General features: G+C 35.8%; 1 protein-coding gene across 3 annotated transcripts in view; it reads left to right on the top strand.

Moving 5' to 3' along the window:
- The window catches only part of MMP16 (matrix metallopeptidase 16), a 292,273-nt gene that overhangs the window by 127,725 nt on the left and 136,893 nt on the right, over positions 1 to 27,655 (top strand). For all 3 annotated transcript variants that reach the window (XM_058528990.1, XM_058528989.1, XM_058528991.1), the window contains 2 exons: positions 10,784 to 10,932; positions 20,397 to 20,519. In XM_058528990.1, the coding sequence (XP_058384973.1) occupies positions 10,784 to 10,932; positions 20,397 to 20,519 (272 nt within the window). The remainder of the gene's footprint in view (positions 1 to 10,783; positions 10,933 to 20,396; positions 20,520 to 27,655) is intronic.

Raw genomic sequence — 27,655 nt, 5'->3', positions numbered from 1 at the left:
ACTAAGTGTTTCCCAACAGTGACCCACATTGTCACTCATATTTCACTTTATTCCATATTTCCTAGAGCTTATCCAGAGGTGCCTGGAAGTTACTGACCTTTGCTGTGTATGTGATAAATTGAGATTTGGTATTCACATTTGGGGCACTAGACTCCTTGTTTGGGGCCTACTTGTGTGGGGGGGGGCTGAATAATTGGGTAGTAAACCCAGTGTGCAGAAAACAACAAAATATCATTGGTGTGGTATCAATTGTAATATTGATTGGGCATCAATACATGGGTTCCCCACTTAGCTAGTCCTTGTAATTATACTACTCAGGCTCAGAAAACGTGCCAGGAACTGCTCTAGGTGCTGTGCCTTCGTGTTGACTGAGACATGTAAAGATAAAGAACAAATGCGTAAATATACAACTCTCCCATGTAGTGATCGTGATAAATACAGCGAGGACTGAAGCAGCATGCTACATGGTGTCAGTGGTGGTGGTACAGTGGACTCAGGGAAGCTTTCTCTGAAGAAGTCTAATTTAAACTAACTTTTAAAGGATGAGGAGAAATATATTTTTGTAATTCATACATAGGAAAAGGAAATGCAGTGCTTCAAGGCAGGAAAGAATTTAGCTTGTTCCAGGAACACAAGAAAAGACCGTCGTGTGCCTAGAATATCAAGAGAGAAGTTAAAGATTCAACAGTGACTATGCATGGACTTGAGGGTCACAGTAGAAATGTGAGTTTTATATTAAGTCACTGGGAAACTGCTGAAGGGTTTTAATCAAATGAATGATACTCCTTGATCTACGTTTAAAAACACAACTCCTACCACTTTACACCCATTAGGATAAGTATTATAAAAAACAAAAAACAAACAGAAAATAACAATTGTTGGCGAGGATGTGGAGTAATTGGACCCCTGTGCATTACTGGAGGGAATGTAAAATGGTGAAGCCTCTGGGAAACAGTAAGGCAGTTCCTCAAAAAACTGTACATAGAATTACCGTAAAATCCAGCAATTCTACTTCTGGATATATACCCCAAAGAATTGAAAGCAGGGATTTGAACAGATATTTGTAGACCAATGTTTATAACAGCATTATTCACAATATCAAAAGATGGAAACAACCCATATGTTCATTGATGAATCAAGGGATAAACAAAATTTGGTATTACATACAGTAGAATATTATTCAGCTTTAAAAATGTTACATGCTACATGCCGTAACATGGATGAACCTTGAACACATCCTAAATGAAATAAACCAGACACAAAAGGACAAATGCTATATGATTCCACTTATATGAGGTCCCAGAGTAGTGAGATTCGTAGACGGAAAGTAGAAGAGTGGTTACCAAGGGCTGGGAGAAGCAGGTACTGGGAGTTATTGTTTAATGGGTATAGAATCTCAGTTTGGGATCATGAAAAAGTTCTAGAGATGGATAGTGGTGATGGATGCAAAACAATGTGAATGTACTTAATGCCACTGAATTGTACACTTGAAAATGGTTACAATGGTAAGTTTTAGGTAATGTATTTTTATCAAAAAAAAAAGAAACTCACACTAGTTGGGCAAGGAGAGGGAGTGGTGGAAACATAAAAGCCCAGAGGCCAGGTGGAGAATCTTAATTTCTGGTGGGAAATGATGGTGCCCTAGACAAAGGGGTGGCAGCAGAAAGAAGCGTTTCCATTCAAGGTAAAGTTGGAGCTAAGGCACGATGATGGATTGGGTATCAATGATGAGATAAAGGGAGAATTAAGGATGACTCCTATGTTTTTGGTTTAAACAGCAGTGTGATAGCAGAGTCTGGGCATTAGGGCGAGGTCAGGATTGGAGGGTTAAATTGGTGTGTTATCAGCAGAGAGATGGCATTTAGGGGATTAATTTTAGATGAGATAACTAAGCAAAGTGGAGATACAGTGACCAGCAACATCAAAGCTATAATAAGAAAGTGCTGTGAAGGATTTAATGAAGTGAGAAGAAAGGATAAGACTCTGGCAAAGAGGGTTATAGTGGGTTTTTTTTTAAATTGTAAAACTGAAATGGCCATCAATGAAACATTGTAACAAATAAATAAGAATATTAACTGGGCTGGGCAAATCAGCCCATGCAAGGCTGTTTTGTGTTGGGAATTAGAGAAGCCACTGGAAGTAGGAGTGAGGGTTACACCCAGAACATACGCACCCACAGCTCCGTGTCCTTTCATGACATAAAGTGGGGTGTTTTGTTTGCATAAAAATTGAGCTCTCTCAGTTATTGTAGATAGGTTTTTGGATGGTCTGCCTTCTCATTCTGACATGTGAATAGGTCTCCCAGGGTCTCTCAGGATACAGACAGGCAGCTGGGTCTCTTCCGTGTCTAAGAGGCAGCCTGGAATAACAGACAGTGCCAAGCTTGGGTGTCAGTCAGATCTGTGTTTGAATACTGATCTCCTCTAATACTGGTGTGTCCTTGGGCAAGTTATCTAATCTTTCTGGGGTTTTATTCCATCATTTATAAAACAGAGATACTAGTGTTTAACTCACAGATTTGTGAGGATTAAAGGTAATACATATAAATTGCCTGGTACTTAGTGGGCAGTAAAGGAGGGTAGCAGTTGCTGTTCTTATCAAGATCTGTTGGGGATGGGACTGAAATTTCAGTGTGACCACAGAATAGATTCCATGGAGCAAAGTGACAGGGGTATAGTATGAGACCAAATCATGAATGGCTTGGAAGTCTTTCTGAGGAATTCATTCTATAGGACTTGAGGAGCTTCGATAATGCATGACAGAAAGGAAGAGCTTGGAAATCGTCATCGTCAGAATATAATACATAGATGTTGATAACCTGTCTTCTCATCCCTTAGGGACAGTAAGTATATCACATTGGAGAGAATTTCAGGAAGTAGCTTCATTTCTAAAAATAGAGTAGTTCATTTCTATCAGATCAGTGATCTCCCCACTTTTGATAGCATACCTCCATCAATCAATGTCTTTAACATTCACCCTCTATTATTGATAATTATATTCATGAACAGATGTACTAAACATTCTGTAAGTTATAAAACATACTCAGAATAGAACTACTAATATGAGTTAAGGATGACATTAAATTTAAAAATAGTTTCTGTGTTTTATTTATTAATTGTATTTATCTTGTTTTGCTCTTATTAGAACTATCATTAATCATTATCTTCTCTTGGAGAGTTCTATGACAGACTGTGCTTCATTATTTTGAAAATGTTGATTTAACACTAAGAAATACAGCACATCAAGACCCATTTATTTCTAATCTTCTTAAACATTGCCATGGCGAAAAAGGCACCTCACAAGGATACATAAATGCAGCTGAGAAAGTTGCATCATTAGCTGATTACAAATCATGAGCTTCATTTTATGATGCTATCCATCTCTTATGCAAAGGTTTTTGATAAAATTGAGACAGTAAATTTCCGTCTCCCCTCATGTCTACCAGTTGTTCCTGAAAACTAATTAGAAGGTGTTGCATCTTCATATTTTTAACACAGGGGCTTAAAACCCACTGAAATTATTCTTTTGGCAGGCTATTTTGCAGGTGGAAAATTCTGTTGCTGGAATTTTAAAATAGGAAATTATGAGAGAGCTTTAATAGGTGCTATGTTTATATCCTTTTGAATACAAAGTTAAGTGACAATGCAAACATTTCCAAACTCGCATCTTTAAAACGCTCTCAACGTGGCACACCTTTCTCTCAAAAGCCCGTTCTTTCTCCTGCATTGCTACCGCATCACTTTTACCCTGATGGGGCGGATTGAATGTTCTTTTCCTTCATACTCTCAAAGTAGCTCTTGAAGCGAACTATTTGCAGCTACTTGTCTCTGCAGAAAAGGGCAACGCTTTCGTCTTTTTGTAAAAGAAATGCGTAGCATTTAAATTTGACAAGTCTTTTAGGCACTTTGTCGTGAGATAACCAGGGAACATCTGTATGGTACAAAATACTTTTATGGTCATTCCCCATCATATCACAAAGTCTTGTAAACTTTCTACTTTTAAGAAAATATAATCCATAGCTCGATTTATGCTGTCAGAGAAAAATGGCAGGATGTCGTAATGTGCTAGAATCTAGTTAACTGTTGGAGGTGAGGCCGCACTTCCTCCCGCAGGACTCCTGGTGGGACATAGGGATGGACGTATGCCCTCTGTCAAGTGAGGATGCAGTGTCGATCTGTACGTTGAATAGAGGTGTGTTTATCTCTTCATAGTTTATAGGCAGGAGTGTTCGTGCAAGACTATGTGGATTTGCTCGTTATATAAAATGCTCTGGTATTTTGTGCCTACGTCTCAAGGGGATATTTTGCATTCCTGCTTTGAAGACCCTAGTTGAGACTACTTTCCTCATCCTTTTTGGTGTTGGTGACACTGAATCTGCCCCCAGAAAATAAAGGCCAGTTGAACAAGCCTTGTAGAAAATTCACTTGCTCAGCACTTCATTCACTAGTGTAAATAGGCACAGATTTGAGGAGGATTTTACTCTGTTTAGATTTGTGACTGTAGGGGAAGAGGGAGAATCCCCCTCTGCCCTTTCCCTTAAGGTTCTTATGGCTGGCCAAATAATTAACAAGACAGGTTAGCAGGAGAAAATAATACCAAGTTTAATAACATGTATACATGGAAGAAACCAGGGACACTGCGTGTCTCAACACAGTAGCAGAAATTTTCATCTTAAATATCATCTTCAGCTAAGGACAAAGGAGGATGTTGGGGGTGGGGGGAGTCAGTTACAGGAGATTACCACTAAAGCACAGTAAACAGGAGTAAATTTATTACGCTGATTTAAGGCCTCCCCTTCCACATTGATAAGTTTCTAGAAATGAGGTCATCCCCCCTCTTCCCAGTACAGAGAGGAGATACTTTTACAAATGGAGATTTCCCTTATAAATGTAAATGTTTGTCTGGCAACTCCTGGAAGGGCCATCCAGAGAATGTGGCCAGAGAGACATAAGATGGGCTTGTTGGTGCCTTTCCTATTGTAACATCTATTTTACATTATGTTACAGCCATCAGATAGAAGATCTGTTCCAGGAAGGAGTTACTATGTCAAATTCTTTAGGCAGTTAGTGGGGGAGGTCAAATGTCCATCAGAGAGAACAATCAAGGTAAAGAGATATATTTCAGGGTGACCAAGTCGTGATCTCCCACATGACGTGGTTGTGATATAAAGTAGAATCGTGTTAATGATTAATATGTTTGCATTTTTGCTAATTATTTCTGTCCACCTAAGAAACATGGGGATGGTGGGATCATATACGTGCCCTGCTGTTGTTTATTGTTGGTTGAGTTTTGTCTTTTGGGTTTTTTTGGTCTCGTTTGGTCAGTGTGTAAGTGTGTGTCCATGCACACTATAGATCTGTCTTTAAAAATCTAAAGCATATTTAAGAAGAACCAGTAAAAACAGATAAGGAGACAGTATATCAGACAGAGTACACTGTAGCTTTCCCGCACAGTTGACCAGCGTATGATGGAATCTCAATTAAGGGCTACCAGTTTTTGTTTTTGTTTTGTTTTCTTATCAGTGGAGCTCAGCCATTACTGTTTGAGGGGTTTTGCTCCTATAGCTGCTACATAAAAAGTGCATTTCACTGTTATGCAGATTGGAAAATCTCTCCCTAGCCATTGCACCCTAAGTTTTCAGTTTCTCTCATAAATTAGAGAATTGCATGTTAAGATGAAGAACGTGGTCATCATGATCATTACTACTTTGACTAACGACCCCCCGTTTTCTATCTCCTCGTCGAGACGGCCGTTGTCTCTTGATCGCTGAGGTGTTCAGTGGAGTAACTTTTGGTCCTTCCACTGTTTCATTGCCATTTAAGAAGCTGTTTAAATAAATGGTAAAATTCTAAAGGAACTGAATTCTGCATATGGGATTTCATACACTGATTCATTCATGGTGGGGATGGGTTGGTGATTCAGAGCCCATTTAGATTTTTGAATGAACAGAAAGGCTAATTTCTGCCTCGTTAACTTATCCTATAAATTTTCAGTTGACCAATCCTAAATGACTGTTCCCACATCAGTTTAATTTTTTTGGTTAATAGGTAGTTATAATTCATATTTATAGCCACTTTTCAGACCAGAAAATTTAGGTCCTAAATTCTGACATTCTTTATAACCAGTGAATATATCATATTTCAGGGAAAAATGTCCTTAAGCTTTTGCTGACTCTGCTGACAATACCACCAAATAGGAGGTGATCACTTTTTAGTTGTTAATTTTAGTTAATAACAGAATTTAACAAATATGTTTAGAACTCTCATACTGAAAAATGGAAAGTAACTTTATAACATAAAGAACTTACCAATTAAAAATATATTCTTTCAGTTGCATTTCATCAAGAAAGTCAGTTATTATATCAAAATTTAATATTGACTATTATAGATTTAAATATTTTTGTTGGTAAATAGGTTAAAATTTAACATGAAGTCAGTAATTTTTAAAAATCATGTCCCAAAATAATTTTAAAAATTATATAATTATGTAAATGGAGTTACTGAATAAATGCTATTAAGGTTACTAAATAATGCTATAAAAATATATTTATCACCCCTGCCCTTTTCCTACTGAGTACTATAATTTGGATCATGGGATCACTGGGTATATGGACCTTGAATTTGGCCCATGTTGGGCCCATACCACACATTGGTTGGAAATGAATCATACATGAAATCACTGGCTCCGTCACAAATAGGCGCTATAGTCTGGTGAAGTGATTTTTTTCAGGTTAAGTAAAATTCCCAGCCCTGCCTCCCTTTTCTGCCTCTCCAGTAATTTCTAGAATTTCTAAAATAAATCCATTCCTGCCTTAATAAATTTATTAGTTTAATCATTTATTTATTTATTTTGGAAGGATATCTGAGCATCCTTTCGAGATGTTTTCTCTCTATGTGGGTCCTGTCAGTGAGGGAATTTTAATATGGTTCCTGCATTTGTGATTCACCTGAGTAAAAGAATAGTCTTTCATTTACTATTAAGGCGTTGATATACATTAGCTTCAACAACTAGAGGAAAATTTACTTCTCTAGGTTTTAGTACTGGCCTGAGAGACTAAACAAGGACATATATTCTAAAAAGTTCTCTGCTTAGAATTGCTATTAGTCGTGAAAACTACTAATGTCTCCTTTCCATTATTGTTGATAGCCATCTTTCAGGATGCCACTCTGATATATGGGTGTGGTTAGATGAGTCAGTTAATGTAAGTTTTCACAATATGGTGACATGAAGTATTGGTGGCAAAGACATTCTTTCTTATGGATTTACTGAAACTTTATGTACCTGCTACTCCCTATTGATGCTACAGTCTAGTAAAGGCAGTATCTATTGGCACTGAGTTGAATATTTAAGTGTTTACCTTTTATTGCTTGATGTATCTTCTTGCTCTGCACAGAACAGCACTCTTCTGATTCTTCCTCCATTTGAATAATCACTAAGTGCAGGAAATTGGTTTTGTTTACAAGATAGCAAGATATTTGTATGTGTTAGTAATGCAGGGGATGTGATTCAAGGTTAGATTTCATTGCTCCATTTGAGGTTCTGTAGTTGGTTGTTCTAGTGATAATGGGATGGGCTAAGTCCCAGACGATAAAAGGAGTTAAGTTTTACCTCAGAGAAACTTGTTTGTTTCTTAATATTTTTTCAGTGCTCTCAAATGCGCGTATCAATCCAGTGAGCAAAAGCAAACAAAGCAAAGAAAACAAAACAGAAACCAATTGTCCAAATTTTTCATACTTACTCTTTTTGTTTTGGGATTTGGGGAATTTTCAGGCAGTATATGATTCTTTACCCTCTGTAGTTTGTCTTTCCTCACGACTCTGACTGCTTAAATCTCACCTGCATCTTCAGTCTCGCCCCGTTCCGAGGACAAATCTTAACTTGAGCTGGAGCAATTTCAAAAACTCAGAGCAATTAGTAAACATAAAATAATAATGTTACTGAGCAAGAATTATGCTGGCGGCTTTGTATGTTCTCAATCCTTAAATCAACACTACAAATTTGATATCATTTCCCCCAAATGCACACATGAGGAAATTACTCCTTAACTGTCTATTATGTACATTTGAGAACATTGAAAAAATGTCAAGGGACAAACAGTCTCAGGAGGCAAATTTATTTCCAATCATCCAGGAGAAGGAATATTTTGAAACAATGTTGAAAACAGCGATATATTTCAAATAACAATGTATGATGATGGGTGTCTATGGTTTAGTCATTATGGGGTAAGGTGTACCTTCAAATACTACTTTGTACGTTTAATTTAATTTATCAAATAAGGTATTATAAGTTTGTAATTTAGTAGGGATAAAAAAGAGAGAGAGAGAGAGAGAAAGGTTTTCCTCTTGTCACTTCTGTCGAATCCCAATTTCCCAAACTTCCTGTTGTTCATTACTGTAGAATGATAAAGTGCTAAGGTACCTACCTTGGTCTACTTATACAACAAAAGGGTTTTATTCTATAGAAATAAAATAAGGCTAGTTATACCAGGGTCCCCTATACTTCTGTGATGATTATGGGCCAGTTTGTACCTGATCTGCACTGTCTGTAGCTGATCCTCTTTCATTGGTAACTTAAAGAGTCAGTTTTCCAAAGCACCGTAGGTCTTGGTCACAATGGTTTTCTACCATTGACGCTGCATGCACAGTCCAGCCTGTGTTTGGCTAGTTTTACGTCCCCACATTGCCCAACTCAGTCACCTCCAAAGAGCCTGAGCATCTTACTATTTAGGGCTTTTTGGTACAGATTTTTTTCTCTATCATACCAAAAATGATCAGACTCTCAGAATTCTGTGGTCTCAACAACTTAAAGGAAGTCGTATAAAAAACAAAAAACAAAAAAAAAAAAACTTAAGGGAAGATACCCCTTTGGTGACTAAAAGACCATTAAAACAAGTATTTGTTTTCATCTACAGTTTCTATATTGAGTATTATGAATGTAAATGTGACTGTGGATCAAATTAATAGTTTAAGTTATTGTAGTTGTAATTACTTGCTTTTTACATTGACCTACAGTAAGACTGTCGATAGCAGTTTTTGCTTCAGTGGGAAATGTTATCGAGGGCTTGCTGGTTTCATAATCTAATGTGACACCAAATAGTCAGGTTTGAGTTTCCACTGTTTTGTGGAAAGATGCATTTAAAATTTCAATTGAGAATTATTCTCAGTCAATTCTCAGAGATGCCAGAGAAGATTTCTTGATTAACAAATAGCAATGACACTAAGAATGGTCAACTCAAGGTGACTCATAATCATAATGACATTGATTTATCAGGAAAAAAAATTGACCATGAAATGGTAGATCTCATAACTTTCTCAATATTTTACTATTAAAAAGAATTACTCACTTCTCAATCATTTGGAAAAACAGGCTTTCATGACAAATGACATAATATAAAAGAGAACTTGAAGAAAAATCACAATTCATTTTTTTATTATTCGAACTCATTTGTTTGAAAGACTAAGGCATAAATCAAATATGTATTTTTTAGAACATGCTAATTTTTTCATTATGCACTTAAAATTTATATATTTTATAGTCTTTCTATTTGTATATAAATCCTAGGGTTTATTAACGTTTTTCTCTTTGCTGTTCTCATAAATGTGATTGCCAGTAGCTTAGCACCTGTGAGTAACCTAGCAACAAGGCAGCTCTCTAGCAAGTAAGAAATGAATGCAAACAAAATGTTATGGAAAAAAAGAGTTCAATTTCAGAATATTAGTGCATGTATATTATTTAAAATAAAGATGAAATCTTCTAATTTGGGAGAAATTAGATGACAACAGGTATTGAATTTCCTAGTAAATAATATATTGCCAGTGAAATCTTGTCTCCTTCATTCAGAAAAAAATGGGATCTATTTCAGACTGCACCACTGTTGACTAGGTAACTGAATATATGTATCTTCCTGGCAGCCTATTCATTACAGATTAGATGAGAGGAGTGTCTTGGCATGTTTTCACTATGTGGTAGATGAGTTTACTAGATGGAGTTTCAACAATAAACCTTCCTGACAGTGATGCATTGCTAATCTCTTGAATAGTTTTAGAATAAATGCTTTATTTTATTTTCAAGGGGTTGTGCTTACAGTACTGCACTTTTAGGGGGAACAATTTCCTGGAAATACCACAAAAGATTCCACCTTGTGTTTCACATGTTAAGACGTTGATATATTTAATATTGATTTCTTTTGGTGAAATCTAACTTCTACAATTGCTGTTTATTTTCACTGAGAATATGACTCTCTTGTGTTTTAGTTGTAAGGTCATAATGAAAGTGTCTCAGGTATTGGGGAAAAGCTGCAACTTCATAGGATCATCTTTTATATGATGAATAGTTGCAGGTAGGGAGGGAAATCCATACTGGTAAATATCTTCCATTAAATAGCACAGCTTCTTTTCTGTGCCAGAGGCAGAATTACTTGGCCTTTCTCAATTTGACAGGTAGCTCACTGCACTTCAAGAAATCTTAGAGCCCTATGGAAGATTGAGGTAAGGGACAGCAGGATGGGATATGAGGTGAAGATATGATTGTGTATTTAAAATCAATGTGTAGAATTATAAAACTAGAAAGCATCTGTTCCCTGGTGAAGATTTTTTTTCCCTGAAATACCCTGAGTTTGGGGTCCAGGGGAGAATAAAAATCATGAGATCCTTAACACTTAAATAATATATGCCCTTGTGGAGGAAATAAAGTTTAAAGATCTAACACAGACATAAATTAATTACCATAAAATTACTGTTAAATCGTGAAGTTGATCTGAAAGGAAGTGTGCTTGTTATTGCAGGTTTGGTTACAAAAGTACGGCTACCTTCCACCATCCGACCCCAGAATGTCGGTGCTGCGCTCCGCGGAGACCATGCAGTCCGCCTTAGCTGCCATGCAGCAGTTCTACGGCATTAACATGACAGGAAAAGTGGACAGAAACACAATCGAGTAAGTAATGGCACCCACGCTCTTTCTTTTCTGGTCCTTGAGTCAAACTAATTAGTCTGGAAAATCTTTCAATGGACTCCAGCAACCACAAGTGGAATTACTTGTCTCATGAACTTTTCTTTGGAATTTAACCTATTTTAACTCCACTGTTCTGAGATGTCAAATTTGTCAAAGTCGGTCAGTAAGTTTATGGGAAAAGGAGAAAGAAGTGGGGCTGGATTGGGGGTCAAGGACTCCAACATATCCTTAGTGTTTTAGTCATTATATTATAAAAGGGAAAGCAAATATGACCCCCCCAAAATTATCAAAGTCAAATTTGCTCACATGACTTTAGCAACACATTTTCAAAATAGGAAAGAAAATATGAACCATGAGCATCAAAGTAGATGTACAGTTGAAGCTACTACAAGAGGAGTGACCGTCGGTGACATGTTGGAGCTGGCTTGTACAGCTCCAGGTAAGAGCGTATTGTGCACAAACTCTTCCCTGTTAAATGATTTCACATCAGTACCTTAAAATTGGCCAAAGTAGAAATAGTGACACCAAGGAAAATGGGAAACGATACAAATCAGGGCTCTTTTTTTGAGGGGAAGGGTATCAGAGAGCCAGTTAGCAGTTTACTACTATCCTTCCACAAGTGACAGTTCTCTAAATGAGTCAAATCCAAGAGGAGTTTTCAGTGAGAAGTCTCTGCTTTCAATTTTTTACTATCAAAGGGCTTGTTTTTACTCTTTAATAATATATATTTTATTGATTGATTCATCAATCATTTGTTCATTTACTTATTCAACCAATAACTCTTTCCTGGGCATTTTATCTGTGAAAGAGGCACATACAGACTCAGAAGACAGGGTCTCTTCTTCAAAGGAACTTCAAGTCAACTGCAGAGCTGGACGTAGTCAGAATTATTTTACCACAGGTACGCTGTCAGTTCCTTACCAGCATTATTATTTCTGGACAGCAAATGAAGAAGTGGTTAATTCTTTCAGTGCAGAGAAGAGTCATTTGTATTTGTTGAGTCCTTGATACTCACAAAATAAATCTAATTCATTATTCAAAATAAATCTAATTCATTATTTAATATGATCGTCATTTGTCAACCATCCACAGTAGGGAAGACAAGGATACATTTTTCTCTCTACTTTTTCAAATAAAAAAACTGAAAGTCAAAGGCGCAGTGAAGTCCAGAGTGTTTGCAGAATCCAGGTCTTTTGACATTTAGTCGGGGAACTTTCTACTAAACAGTGGTCTCCCCTTATCCACGGGAGATAGGTTGCAAGACCCACAGTGGATGCCTGAAACCACGGATAATACTGTACCCTATATGTCCAATGTTTTTCCCTATACACACGTACCTGTGATAAAGTTTAATTTATAAATTAGGCACACTAAGAGATTAACAACAATAACTAATAATAAAGTTGGCTTCGGGGCTGTTATTAAGTAAAATAAGGGTTACTTGAACACAAGCACTGCGATACCCCAACAGTCAATCTGATAACAGAGTTGGCTACTAAGTGACTAATGATGGGTAGGGTGGCATATGCAGAGTGGAAACGCTGGACAAAGGGGTGATTCACAGCCTAGGCAGGACCAGGCAGGACCACTCGAGATTTCATCATGCTACTCTGAATGGCCTGCATTTTAAAAATTATGAATTGTTTCTTTCTGGAATTTTCCACTTAATATTTTCAAACTGTGGTTGACCTCGGGTAAGTGAAACCATGGAAAGCGAAACTATGGGTAAGGGCGGACCGCTGTTCCATGCTGTGTACCTCGAGAAATGACATGTTTATCTTTCTTTTTAAACCTTAAATATCTGAGCTCAGACATATATAGTTAATTCTTACATATTAAATGAATATATAATTTTAAAATTATATTTTGCCTTCTAATACAGCATGATGTTAGTCATACTATTTCTATTTCATCAAGTTAGGAAAGCATATGATAAAGTCTTGAAGATTAAACGTCAAAGCAGTTTGAGAAAATAAATACCTCTTCTAGCGTTTTTAAGAGACACATAAGTATTAATTTTGATCAACATTTGGGAAAATAGAATGGAGAGTTAATATAATGCATTCTGCAGGAATGAGAAACTTGTTATCAACATTGGGAATAGAATTTGGATATTTTGGACTTGCTGCCCTCTAGTCATTGCAATTCTCTCTTAACAGTGGACTATCGAACGTTCATTTGAAGTCATAATATACCTCTTGTCCTAAATAAAAGTAATTTTAAATTTAATAAGCAAAACCCCCAACAATTCCTGCATTTTGTTGCTATGTATAGTACAGAATTCCATTTAAATTTTACTCTTCATCCCAACATTTTACGAAGTGTTCTGGACAGCTTTCTTGTTCCCTAATGCAGAGCTGTTATCTTCTCATTCACGTTCTTCGAAAGTACGACACAGTTTTTAAAAATACAATAAAATGGGAACTTGAGAAACAAATTACTTTAAATCTGCTTATTACTAGATGTTAAATTAATACAGTAGAGTTCTATAGGAGGTAGCATCTGTGTTTCCTTCCAGTTTTGAGAGCTCCTGCTGGTCTTTGGAAGGATTCAATGTGGATAGGTTTGACTTCCTAAAATAGCTGGAAAAGGTCTTTGTCCGGAGATAACGGAAGAGTAATGTGTGCAGGATTTATGTGGGCCCTTCATGTGGAGAAGGGTCTGAACATTTGCAGTTGTTCTCCAGCAAGACGATGTAAACATGCAGAGGGGTAGAGAAGGACACGGGTGTTTTTCTGGGATGCAGAGGCTCAGATTCCAGACCAGGAAAGATTGTGTCGGTGTGTAGGACTTAAAGTGGCATTTCTGCGAATTATAGTATCATAGAGAAAAGATCAACTACATAGGCAGTCTTTAATTTAAACCAAAAGTGTTTTTGTTTGTTTCTGGTTTGTTTTTTTTTTTCCTAACAAAACCTTGAACTAGTTCAGCTTTTTGGGAATTGGAAATGCATCTTTCCCTTTAAATAGAGTGTTATACCTGGTAGTTATTTCTAGGTGAACTTCGTAAACTTTCGTCATCTTCTCTTCCTAGACTGCCATGATCCCTCTGTCCTCTGTGTCACTTTCCTTGTCACTCATCCTGGAAACCCTGTGGCTTCATTTGCCTCCCATCTGTTTTTTTCCACTGACGTATCCCCAGTCTTGAGGTATTGTTGCTCAGGGTACTCAGCTCAAATAGTGTACTATTTTTGTAAGTATCAACCCTATAATCATGCTACTTAGGCAATTGTCTGTGCTTTCACAATCTCGAATGAATGTGTGGTAACAATCCAGGCTGAAATTGTACTCTATTATTTTGCATAGTCAAATTATAAGGTATGAATTTTTATCTAAGCATTATTACATAAAATATGGACTACAGTTGTAGACCTAAAATTATTCCTCAGTATTAAAATACCATCTTAGATTCATTCACTATGAATGCTATAAACTTTTATCTAATTTTAGACTCTTGTCAAAATCAATTGTTTTGAAATTAAACGATTATATCCTCCTTTGGCAGACAGACATTTGGTGGTATTCAATCTATAATTCTCAAGTAATTAAAAGTAATGATGCCAATTGTGGTAATCCCTATATTATGTTGAAGAAATTAACCATTTTCAAGCAACAAATTTAGGTACTGTGTTAAATGGCATTTATATTGCTTTCGTATTAATTAGTATTGGTATTCAAGAGATAGTAATGAACACTTATCCCCCCCACCCCCATCCAAAATGAGCTTATTATCATATGTTGCAATGGTTCTTTTAAATTATGGGTTGCTTAGCTAATTTTTGCAAGCAAGCTCACTTAAATTCCTTAATAAGTGGAGTAATCTATGTTATGCATAAAAAAGATGTATTTAGCAAGGAGAGAAAAAGATAGCAAGGCAATAATGAAAATGACTCTACTATGTTTTTGTAATGTTAATAGTAAGTATTTTTTAATTTTAGTTTATCTTTTATGTGTGCTGACTATACCAGTGGTACTCAAACAGTATATAGGATGGGTCAGTCCTCATTCTGGTGGCTACATTAGGGTGATTAATAGTAAATGAGCAGGGGACTTGGATTCCCATTCTGCAAGCTTCCATACGAGCTGACCCTAAGTGAGCTTTTGTTCACCTGCGGATCATGGAAGCTTAACACATTTATTCTCTGAGCTTGGGTCTTTAACTTTTTTAACTTTGCAGTTTCAGCTTTGTGAATAACATGTGTGTCCATGCAGGCAGCTGATGAGCTGATTAAAAAAAAGATACTCTGGACCAGAGTGAGCTGTCAGCCCATCTACATTTTGAGCCCTGAGTTAATTTACTTTTAAAAGATCTTCTTCATGACTATTGGTTGGCTCTATAAATACAAACAAAACCTAAGGATTTTTAAAGTAATAAAAATAAGCATATTTAGGGGCTGGTCCCGTGGTGTTGTAGTTAAAGTTCCACATGCTCCACTTCAGCAGCCTGGGTTCATGGGTTCAGATCCCAGGGGGAGACCTACACCACTCATCAGCCATGCTGTGGCCCAACCCACATACAAAATAGAGGAAGATGGGTATAGATGTTAGCTCAGGGCGAACGTTCCTCAGCAAAAAAAAATAAATAAATAAACATATTTAAAACTTTCTAGAAAGATTTCTTGGAACAACTATCAGTAGTGGATATTATTCTTACCTTTCATTAGAACTTGGAGAAGTCTGTAGGATAGAAACCTGCTTAATATGTTATGCTGATAAATGTTTTACTAAGATTGCTAATTCATAAGGCACACGATATATTTTTGTGAGTCATGTGTATTCTGTTGGTAAGGGTGGGTGTATGTACACGGGACCGCTGTGTGGCACAACTCCAGCCTGAAAGGGCAGCATTTCCGTTGCACTACAGCTTGAAGGCACCCCTTGGAGTCATGCAGTGAGGAGCCCTATATATTTGACAGGAATGCCCAACTCATTAAAATTTTTTTTTACTGAAGCTAAGGATACTGTATCATGTAGAGGCTCTTAGCATCACTGTAAACTTGTTTACAAGCTTGTGGCTACTGTACTTACATAAGACAGAGGATAGTGTATCTGTTGGTAGCTTTATTATCCAAATACCAGGAATATCCTGTTTTGAGTAACAAAGTGCTTTATGCTAACAGACAGGTCAGAGTGAACTGAAGCCTGTTGATATGTTGATGGGGATGCTGCTACTGGTGCCGATGCTGCTGCTAGTAATACAACTACTTCCTGATATTTGTAAAATAATAATAATTACTGTAATTATAAGTTAATAATAATAGCAGTTACTATCTGGCAGGCACTGTTCTAAGAGTTTTGCATGATTAATTTAATTCTCACAATAACTCAATAATAATACTATGACTTCATTTTATAGATGGGGAAACTGAGGAATAGAAAGAAACAATGGCCTCACTAATGTCACAGGGTGAGTGGGTTGGTGGGGCGAGGTCGGGAACCCTAGCAATCTGGCTCTGGACCCCTGTTCCCGACTTCTACAGTATAAGTCCTCACAAGAGCACTGATTTTGGATATTTTCCCTTTGTAAGTTGAGTTAATTTAAATGAAGACATTAATGATCTGCCCAACTAATTTAAAAATGCTCTGGGTTCTAAACAATCAAATCAATGCTGAATATCAGTATTTATGGAAATTGAGGTGGTGCCGTTATTTACACCTTGAAATTACAAAATGCCTTTCTTGTAGCTCACCCTCTCCACCAGTGCCCATTCCCCCATCTTCGTGTGCTTTCAAATGTCAACTTAAAATCCATAGCAAATGAGTCAGTAAAGAAGCTTAGGTCTAGGAGCTGGATGTTGACACACTGAAACATAGCTATGTTTCAGCAAAACAGGAGAAAGAACCTGTTTATGAAATTAAAGAATAATTTAAGTATTTGGCATCACGTAAAAGCTTGAAGACCAATTTAACTCAGATACTATGTGTCATATTCAGTGTCATGATGTGCTTTGATCATAGTTTGGGGATTTCACGTATTTTGACAAGTAATACCTGCTAATATCTGCGTACCAGAATATGTGGACACAAATATTGGTGAAGTTAACATAGAGTGTGCTCAATTTGACCAACCTTCATTGAGGGTTCTTTGCATTAAATTACTAGTCGATAATAGATTATGCCTGTTCTTATGTTTATTTCTTACACTTAAGTTGTCTACTTTGTGTAAGTCTACTTTGTTTAAGTTTCTGCACAACGTTCATGCAATAAGCATTTGTTCAAGGCACTGAACTGTAAGAGTCACAAAGTCCTCAAGAAACATACAGGATAGTGGGAGAGACCAGTATGTGCAGAAGAGACATGCAGACTTGGTTCATTTGCTTAATATTCCTTATTGGATACTTCGCTGGGCACTGGCCCCATACTGGGCCCTCTGGCCTGACTCACAAGCCAGAAGAAGATAGAGACAGACACAAACAAACTGGAATACGGTGTAATACACGCTGTATTGGGATGGTAGACTGCACCTGTGTGAGTTGAATGCTGAAGGGTGATTAGGATTCTCAGTATGAACAAGGAGGGAAGGTATTCCAGACAGAGGTCACTGCATACACAGGCAGAAAGAGGTCTGATTCTGTAGGAACCTGTGTGGATCTTGGGGAGTAGGTGGACAGGGGACCCCTTGCTAAGTAGGCCTGGATCAAATCCTTTCTATAAAAGCATTTCATGCTTTTTAGAGAGAACACGTGTGCTTTCGGAAGATTTATCTTTAGGAGTGAGAAGGAAGGCGTTGGTGAGAGTGAGAGAGAAAAGAGAGATTTGGGAGGGGGAAGAGACTACACCATGATTGATTGGATGTGAGGAGAGAGCAGTGGGGGATGTTACCTGGGTGTCTGGCTTGGGCGTTAGAAAGGGTGTTAAGACTTTCGGCTAAGTTAAGGCATTAGTGGAACCGGTGCAAGTTTGGGGTAGGAAAATCACGATTTTGTTTTTATTATATGTAAAATTAGAGATGATCCAGGATATCTAGATGGCGACATGAGAGCACTTAAACCATTATGTTATAGTGTTTTTAATCAAGCGTGTCTTACCTGTTAACTGTGAACTCAACACGGGGCCTCTTGCCGCCTTTATCTTTTTATCCACACTTTTTTTTATATCTCTTAGCATGTTATAGAAGCTCAAAAATTTTGTAGGATGAATGTATCAGGACAGAATGAGTAAATAAATGAACAAAGAGTTGGAACATAAGGAAAAAATTATATGAAGTGGGCAAAAGCCTAGGAAATACATAAGGAATTCAGCAGATAATTTTCGGCACAGGAATCTAACATTTATCCCTAAAAAGCCTATTCTTTGGAAGATGCAATGCTTCACTGAGCAAACTCTTACTAGATCCAACATCTGCATGACTTAAAATGGAAATTTATATTAATAAATTTAATTTTTTTCAATTACTATCTTCATATTTTAATTTTATGGATTATTAAAGTAATTTTAGAGGATATATCCTTATTGAAAATACATTTTATCCTGATAGTAGCTAATTCTATTTTGTCAAATTTTATCCCACTATCCATTTCAAAATGATTTCTCCTCCCAGAGTGCTCACTTAAATGTTTTTCTTAGCTAAATGTAAGTGTAATGACATCCCACATTAAGTAAATTTATTCATAATTTAATAATCATATATTTTTTATTCTCTCAATACATTCAGTGAGATAAGTAAGGATAAGCACATGCCTTAGGAATATTATAATTTTTGTTGAGAATATAATTAATGAAATACCCATATATAAAAGCCACTTAAATCATCATAATCCCACCATTAATGCTTAATATTTGCTAGCTAAATATATCTAGATCCAAAAATATATAATAGAAAGTAATGATTTTTCATTTAAAAAAGTACAAAGTGTCTCTATCACCTATTCATTGAACATCTTTTATATGCCAGGGGTTGTATCAGGTACTGGGAGTATGTGAATGGATCCCCTGCCCTTGACTATTTCACAGTCTAGTGAAATGTCTCTCAAACTTAGTGGTTTTGGAACGCCCTGGGAGTGTCACTTAAAAATAAGAGGTCTCCAGTCTCAACTCCAGAGATTTTAATTCCTTAGGTCCCGATAGCTCCTAAGAGTTAGCATTTACCAGACATCTCATTTGGTTTACAGATTTTAATAAGGGACAGAGTGATTTTCTGAAGTAACTCTACAATGCATTATAAACCAGGATGGGCTATGTTAAGTCTGATAACTGCAATGTCTGCATTATTACTGGAGGCAGAATTAAAAGGGAGAAATTGACAATGTGTATTGGAAAAGTGTGATCTCTCTTAAAAAGTAAAAGTCATGATTTCATTGTTGCATGAAGTTATTCTTATATTTATGAAAGATGATTTATTCATGTAACATGTAAACTATTTTATTCATTTTCACAAAATGGATGTCTTTAGAAAGTCATCTCTACAGTCAATTATTTTCCATTTAAAAAGTATAGAAATTGTTAAGTGTCTGGTGAAATACAGCAAAAATTGATTCATTTCTCATTTCCACTTTCTGAAGCATGTAACACCATGAAAATTCTGCATTAGCTTTGTAATTGTTAAATTAAATGGGCTAATGAACACTAAAGCCATTGTATGAGACACTAAAGAAAAACTACTCAAAATCATGAAAATCTTTCTCCTCAGACAAGAAGCAAGACTACATAGAAAACATGACGATGGTTCAATGAGACTCTCTAGAAAAGAAGTTAGACAACTATATCTGTATAAGTATTAAAAATAATAAATCAAAAGCAGCATTTCATTTTCTTAATATAAATTATGTTAAACTTATTTGTGTGATACTAACCCTCATATCCAGAAAAAAATTTATTTCTTTTTTATATATTAAGAAAATATATTTCTTAAGCATTGAATTTGGTTATTATTAAAGATTCAAAGCATGGCTGTGACTTGGAAATTGGGGTAATGATCAAAGTGAAAAGAAGAAAAAAATGGAGAAAAGCAAATATTTAAACAATTTACATCTATGTCAGCTGGAAGAGAGTAGCATGTACCCCCGTGACTCCTGGAATTTAAGGTCATGCACTAGATTTTAGAAATTGTTAAATGTTAAAGCTGGAAGAGACCTTAGTGGTAATTTATTTTAAAAAGTCTCGTATTATGAATGAGACTAGGGATTCATGACCTGCCCAAGGTCATATCTTGTTAACAGCAGACTCTAGTTAGAGGCTTAAGAGTACTTCAGCCTACAATTAGCTCAAAGTGAATTACAGAGAGAAAAATCATCTAAAGGATCTGAGTTGTAAACTAGTGATTCTTGATCATTCAGGGAAAAAATATACTTTCCACTTAGATTCAAATTGCAAGAAAATTGACAGTTGTCTCTTTTATGTTTTCCCATCTTTATTATCACTGTCATGGATAAACTTCTTAATTGATTTCCTTTTGAAATTAATGATGAGGGTTGTTGGTGAATAACTGGGAAATACTGCTTTTTGCAGCTGGATGAAGAAACCTCGATGCGGGGTGCCTGACCAGACGAGAGGCAACTCCAAGTTTAACGTTCGTCGAAAGCGGTATGCGCTAACAGGACAGAAGTGGCAGCACAAACACATCACCTACAGGTAGACGAACTAATGACAAGTTACCGTTTTTCCATTTTTTCACAACTGCTCGTGTTGACTTTTTATTTGATGTCTTATGCACGTTGACTACATGGTAACATAAGGAACCAAAAGCTGTAATTGAGAGGAGAATAAATTGTCCATCTGAGGGCCTTGTAGGCATTCCTTGAAACTCTTGGTCTCTTTTGTAAACTAGATCTTCCGGATTCTTGAATGAATGCCAATATTCTGAGGGACTTTCAGATGAGTGTTCTAACACGTTGCATTCTTTAACAAGTATTCGTAATCTAAAAAATAATCAAATAAAGTATATATATAATTGTCATTTAAACAAAATGTCTTTGAATATACTAATTAACTTTTAGTATCAATCCAACCATTTCACTTTCTATCTTTTGGGCGACAATGCAAACGAATCGTCCTTTCTTGTTTTGTCTTCAGTGAAGGATGCCTAAGGGATGCAAGTGTCTTCCAACCTGGAGTGACAATTGCTGCTAATGGAGACGTACATATTTATTCATTAATTCATTGAACGACTGTTTATTGAGTCCCTGTTTGAACAGAGAAGAGTGCTAGGCACTGGGGATATGGCAATAAATAAAACATGGGGCCTCATCTATCCTCATGGAATTTATAGTCATTCAGAGAAGTTGAACAATCATATAAATGTGATTCCTGTTATGAAAGTGAAGGGACAAGATGCAAGAGAAATATAGACAAGGGTCATCCAATCTACTCTAGAAAACCAGGGAAAGTCTCCCTAAAGAAATGACCTTTCAGCCAAGACCTACAGTAGGAAAAAGAACTTGTTAGACCAAAGGGCAGGGAAGAGGAAGGGTACTCTCAGGGAGGGGGTAGGTTGTCAGGAACCATCTCTGTCGAATTACATAAATAGAAGAAAGAAATTTATTATTCTTATTCTTTGTATAAATAACCCTTCATGTATGCTTAAAGATAAAATTACAAACTCAGTATATTGACTTTTTAGCTCTATATCTGGAATGTGCCGTTTGAACTTGTTTTGGTTACTTTGGGAACATTTTTCAATGTGTTTTTGTATTCTTGTGCTAATCCTCCCAGATAGCGTGTTCCTAGATTATTGATTTATGACACTTATTTCAATTATTTCTGTAGATAAGATAAATCAAAGAGGAAGCAGTTTTAGGCCAAGCCCATGAAGTTGGTGTTCACAATAATTTAAATTTGTTCATAAGGTTTTTTATTTCACAAACTTGTTCCACCATCCATACAATCCACACTTCCAAAACACAGCTAAGAAAGTGTGACATCAATAAATTAATATGGAATATAGTTTATATTTTCCCAATAACTGGAATACCCATGTCTCTTGTTCAATAAGCTTCTTTTTATAAGTGAATTAGTTATCAGATAGTGCTTAGTGAGCAGAAAAATTAGGTAGACCTTGAAAAGTATCTATCGACTTTGATGAAGAATAATGCAGAGAAATTCCTTTTCTGGCAGATGGCAAAGTAAATGCCCTACACCACTCTCCTGATTGAAGTAAAATCTGCATAAGAGATAGTAATATATTAAATCAAAGAAATTAAAATATATCTAGCGATGAAACAAAAGGAAAGAATCTGTAAAACCCAAGAGTTAAGGGAAATCAGGAAACTTAGGCAGTATGTGAGCGTGTGAGTCAAGGGTAGAGACTCTGAACTTCTTTCTTGAAAGTGGTATAGAGTATAAAGGAGAAAATCCATGTGATCACCTTAATAGACACAGAAATGTGTCCAAGGACATTTTACACCATTTTTATGATATCTAGGAATCAAAGCAACGAAGGATACTTCCTTAATCAGAAAAATGTCATCTATAAAAATCAAAACTACTTCTTCATTATATATTTCAAGTATAATAAATGTGAAGTGTTGGAAAAATTATTAAGGATCAACAACAACAAAAAATACCTGCTACCTCTCCTTCTATTCAACAACATTGCAGAACTACTTATAGTTGTAAGGAAATAAATGATATAAAGATTTGTACAGAAATAAAACTATCATTAGTCACAGTTTCTATTACTTTCTATATAGAAAACCCAGAATAAACCAGATAATTTTTTAGAAAGAATGAAAGTATATAGCCAGCTTTTTACAAAAATTGATAGATTTTATTTTTTTTAGAGAAGTTTTAGGGTTACAGAAAAGTTGAGCAGATAATACAAGTAGTTCCCGTATACCACCCCCTACATATACACTCACACATAGTTTCTCCTGTTATTAAGATCTTGCATTAGTGTGGTATATTTGTTATAATTGCTAAGCCAGTATTGCTATTTTATTACTGGCTAAAGTCCATAGTTTACACTAGGGTTCACTCTTTGTGTTATAGTTTTATGAGTTTTGATAAATGTGTAATGCTATGTAGCATTACAATATCATTCAGAATAGTTTCGCTGCCCTAAATATCCTGTGTTACAGATATCCGTCCCTCTTCTCCTTCCCTAAAACCTCTGGAAACTACTGGTTGTTTCAATATCTTTATAGATTTGCTTTTCTAGAATGTCATATAGTTGGAATTGTACAGTAATGTAGCCATTTCAGACTGCCCTCTTTCACTTAGCAATATGCATTTAAGATCCCTCCAGGTCTTTTCATGACTTGATAGTTCAGTTCTTTTTATTACTAAATAATATTCTATTGTATAGATGTGCCACAGTTTTTTTTACCCATTTCCTTATTGAAGACTTCTTGGTTGCTTCCAGTTTTTGGCAATTATGAATAAGGCTGATATAAACATTCATGTGCAGGTTTTTGTGTGGACATAAATTTTCAAGTCATTTGTATAAATACCTGAGTATAATTGCTGATCATATGGTAAGACTGTGGTTAGCTTTGTGAGAAACTGCCAAACTATCTTCAAAGTGGCTGTACCGTTTTGCGTTACCACCAGCAGTGAATGCAAGTTCCTGTCGCTCCACATCCTCACCAGCGTTAGGTGGGGTCTGTGTTCTGAATTGTAACCATTCTAATAGAGGTGCAGTGGTATCTCATTGTTGTTCTAATTTGAAATTCCCTAATGACATATGATGCTGAGCATATTTTCATATGCTTATTTCCCATCTGTATATCTTCTTTAGTGAGATATCTGTTTAGATCTTTCAACCAACTTTTAATTGAGTTGCTATTTTGAGTTCTTTGTATGTTTTGGATACAAGTCTTTTATCAGGTATGTTTTTAAGTATGTTCTTCCAGTCTGTGGCTTGTCTTTTCATTCTCTTTACAGTGTCTTTTGCAGAGCAGAAGTTTTAATTTTAATAAAATCCAACTTATCAATTATTTTCTTTATTGCTCTTTTGATGTTGTATCAAAAAATTCATTGCCAAACCCAAGGTCACTTAGATTTTCTCCTATGTTATAGTCTAAAAGTATAAGAGTTTTGCATTTACATTTAGGTCTATGATCCATTTCAAGTTAGTTTTTGTGAAAGGTGTAAAGTCAGTGTCTAGATTCATTGTTTTGCATGTGGATGTTCAGTTGTTCCAGCACCATTTGTTGAGAAGACCATCCTTTCTCCATTGCTTTTGATCTTTTGTCGAAAATCAGTTGACTATATGTATGGGTCAGTTTCTTTATTCTGTTTCATTGATCTGTGTGTCTATTTATAAACCAGTATCATACTATCTTTTTTTTTTTCTTTTTTTTTTGCTGAGGAAGATTCACCCTGAGCTAACATCTGTGGCCAGTTCTCTTCTATTTTGTATGTGAGCCACTGCCAAAGCATGGCCACTGATGAGTGGTGTAGGTCCGAGCCTGGGAACTGAACCCAGTCTGCTGAAGTGGAGTCTGCCGAACTTAACCACTAGGCTACTGGGGCTGGCGCCACACTGTCTTATTACTATAGTTTTATAGTAAGTCTTGATATCAGGTAGTGTCAGTCTTCCGCCTTTTTTTTACATAGAGAATCATGTCGCCTGAAAAAAGGTTGTATTTTTCCTTTCCAATCTGTGTATCTTTTATTTCCTTTTCTTGTCTTATTGCATTAGCTAGGGCTTTCAGTACAAATTGAAAAGGAGTGCTGAGAGCAGACATCATTGCCTTTTGGCCAATCTTTAGGGGAAAAGCTTCTAGTTCTCACCATTAAGTATGATGGAAGCTGTAGGCTGTTTTCTAGATGTCTATGAAATTGAGGAAGTTCCCTCTATTCCCAGTTTGCTGAAAGTTTTTGTTATGAATGGGTATTGGATTTTATTAAATGCTTTTTCTGCGTATATTGGTATGATTATATGATTTTTCTTCTTTAGCCTTTTAATGTGATGGATTACATTAATTGATTTTCAAATGTTGAACCAGCCTTTCATGCCTGGAATAAATCCCAGTTTCTTATGGTGAATAATTGTTTTTATACATTGTTGAGTTTGATTTGCTATTTTTTTGTTGAGAATTTTTGTATCTGTGTTCATCAGTGATAGTGATATGTAGTTTTCCTTTCTTGTAATATCTTTTTCTGGTTTTCATAGTAGGGTGATGCTAGCCTCATAGAATGGGTTAGCAAGTGTTCCCCCTACTTCTATTTTCTGGAAGAGACTGTAGATAATTGATATAAATTCTTCCAGAAATGTTTAGTAGACTTCACCAGTGCAACTCTCTGGGCCTGGTTCTTTTTTTGTGTAAGATTTTATAGATTATGTCTTTTAAGGGAGTTGGTCCCTTAAATCTGTGTTAGTCTGCTCAGGCTGCCATAACAAAATACCACAGCCTGGGTGGCTTAAACAACAGAAATTTAGTTTCTCACAGTTCTGGAGCTGGAAGTCTGAGATCAGGGTGCTGTCAAGGTTAGTTTCTGGTGAGGCCTCTCTTCCTGGCTTGTAGATGGCCACCTTCTCACTCTCTTGTTCATCTGACCTTTCCTCTGTGCATGTGTGGAGAGAAAGAGAGATTTCTGCTGTCTTTTTTCCTTCTTATAAGACATCAGTCCTACCAAATTTATAGCCCCATCCTTATGACTTTATTTAGCCTTAATTGCATCCTTGAAAGCCCTATCTCTAAATACAGTTACATGGGGGGTTAGGGCTTCAATATATGAATCAGCGGAAGGGGCACAATTTAGCCCATGACATCATGTAAGTTATCACATTTATGGGCACAGACTTGTTCATAGTATTCTTTTATTGTCCTTTTAATGGCCATGGGATCAGTAGTGATGTGCCCTCTTTCATAACTGATAATAGTAATTTGTGTCTTCTCTCCTTTTTTCTTGGTTAGTCTGGCTGGAAGTTTATCAATTATATTGCTCTTTTCAGAGAAATTGCTTTTAATTTTTTTATTTTCTGTATTGTTTTCCATTTCATTGATTTCTGTTCCAATTTTTTCTTCTGTTTACTCTTCTTTTTCTAATTTCCTATGGTGGAAGCTTAGATTAATTTTTATCTTCCTTTTTCCCCTAATATGCATTTAATACTATAAATTATACCTTAAGCACTGCTTTTGCTGCATCCTACAAATTTTGATAATTTGCATTTTCATTTTAATTTTGTTCAAATAATATTAAATTTCCTTTGAGATTTTTTTCTCTGACCCATGTGTTATTTATAAGCATGTTGTTGTAGCTCCAAGTACTTTGAGATTTTCCCAGCTATCCTTAGTGAATGTTCCATGTGAGCTTGAGAATAATGAGTATTCTGCTGTTTTTGGCTGAAGTATTGTATAAGTATCAAATAGATCAAGTTGATTAATAGTGCTGTTCGGTTCAACTATATCCTTACCTATTTTCTGTCTGCAGGATCTCTCTACTGATAGAGGGGTGTTGAAGTCTCCAACTATGTAACAGTATATTTATCTATTTGTTCTTACAATTCTCTCAGTTTTTGCTTCATGTGTGTTGTTGCTCTGTTGTTAGGCACATACACATTAAGGTTTGTTATGTCTTCTTGGAAAAATGACGCCTTTATCATTATGTAATGCCCTTCTTTATCCTTGATATTTTTCCTTGCTCTGAAGAAGCCTTTGTCTGAAATGAATATAGCTATTGTAGTTTTCTTTTGTTTAGTGTAGCCTAGTATATCTATCTTCATTCCTGGACTTTTACTCTCTCAGTGTCTTTATAGTTTATGTGGGTTTCTTATAGACAACTTATAGTTGGGTCTTGTTTGTTTGTTTTTTCTTTTAATCCACTCTAATGGTCTCTGTCTTTTCATTGGCTTCTTTAGACTATTCACATTTGAAGTAATTATTGATAGAGTTGAATTGATATCTACCGCATTTGTAACTCTTTGCTGCTTGTTGCTGTTCTTTGTTTTTTTGTTTTTGTTTTTTTTTTTTCTCTGTCTTCTCTCTTTTCCTACCTTTTCTGGTTTTAATTGGGCATTGTATATATTTCCATTTTCTATTAGCATATCAATTATACTCTTTTTAAAATTGTATTAGTGGTGCCCTAGAGTTTGCAATATACATTTACAACTAATCTAAGTCTACTTTTGAATAACACCATACTACTTCACAGGTATCGCAAGTACCTTATACTAGAGCATCCCAAATTTCTCCATCTTGCCTGTAACATTGCTGTCATTTTTTTCGCTTATCCGTAAGTTATAATAACCCAATGTATTATTCCTATTATTATTTTATACAAACAATTCCTTGTTAGATCTACTAAAATAATAAACAATTTTATTGTGCTTTTATTTATTTCTTCCCTAATGCTCTTCCTTTCTTTAAGTAGATCTGAATTTCTGACCTATAGCAATTTCCTTCTCTCTAAAGAACTTCTTTTAAAATTTCGTTCAAGGCAGCTCTACTGGCAACAAATTCTCTATTTTTCTTTGTGTAAGAAAGTCTTTTTTCTCCTTCACCTTTGAATGATATTTTCACTGGATATAGGATTCTAGGCTGGTGGTTTTGTTCTTTGAACGCTTTAAATATTTCACTCCATTCTCTTCCCCCCTAGTTTTATTGAGATATAATTGACATATAAATTGTATTAGTGTGACATGATTTGATATATGTATATATTATGAAATGATTACCACAATAAATTTACTTAACATTCAGCACTTCACAGTTGCAAATTCTTTTCTTCCTGCTTGTGTGGTTTTTGAGGAGAAGTCTTATTGAATTGGTATCTTTGTTCCTCTGTAGATAAGGTGTTTTTTTCCTCCACGTTCTTTCAAGCTT

Source organism: Diceros bicornis, chromosome 33 (assembly GCF_020826845.1).
Source record: "Diceros bicornis minor isolate mBicDic1 chromosome 33, mDicBic1.mat.cur, whole genome shotgun sequence".
Lineage (NCBI taxonomy): Eukaryota > Metazoa > Chordata > Mammalia > Perissodactyla > Rhinocerotidae > Diceros > Diceros bicornis.
This window is presented reverse-complemented; position numbering and strand designations above follow the sequence as displayed.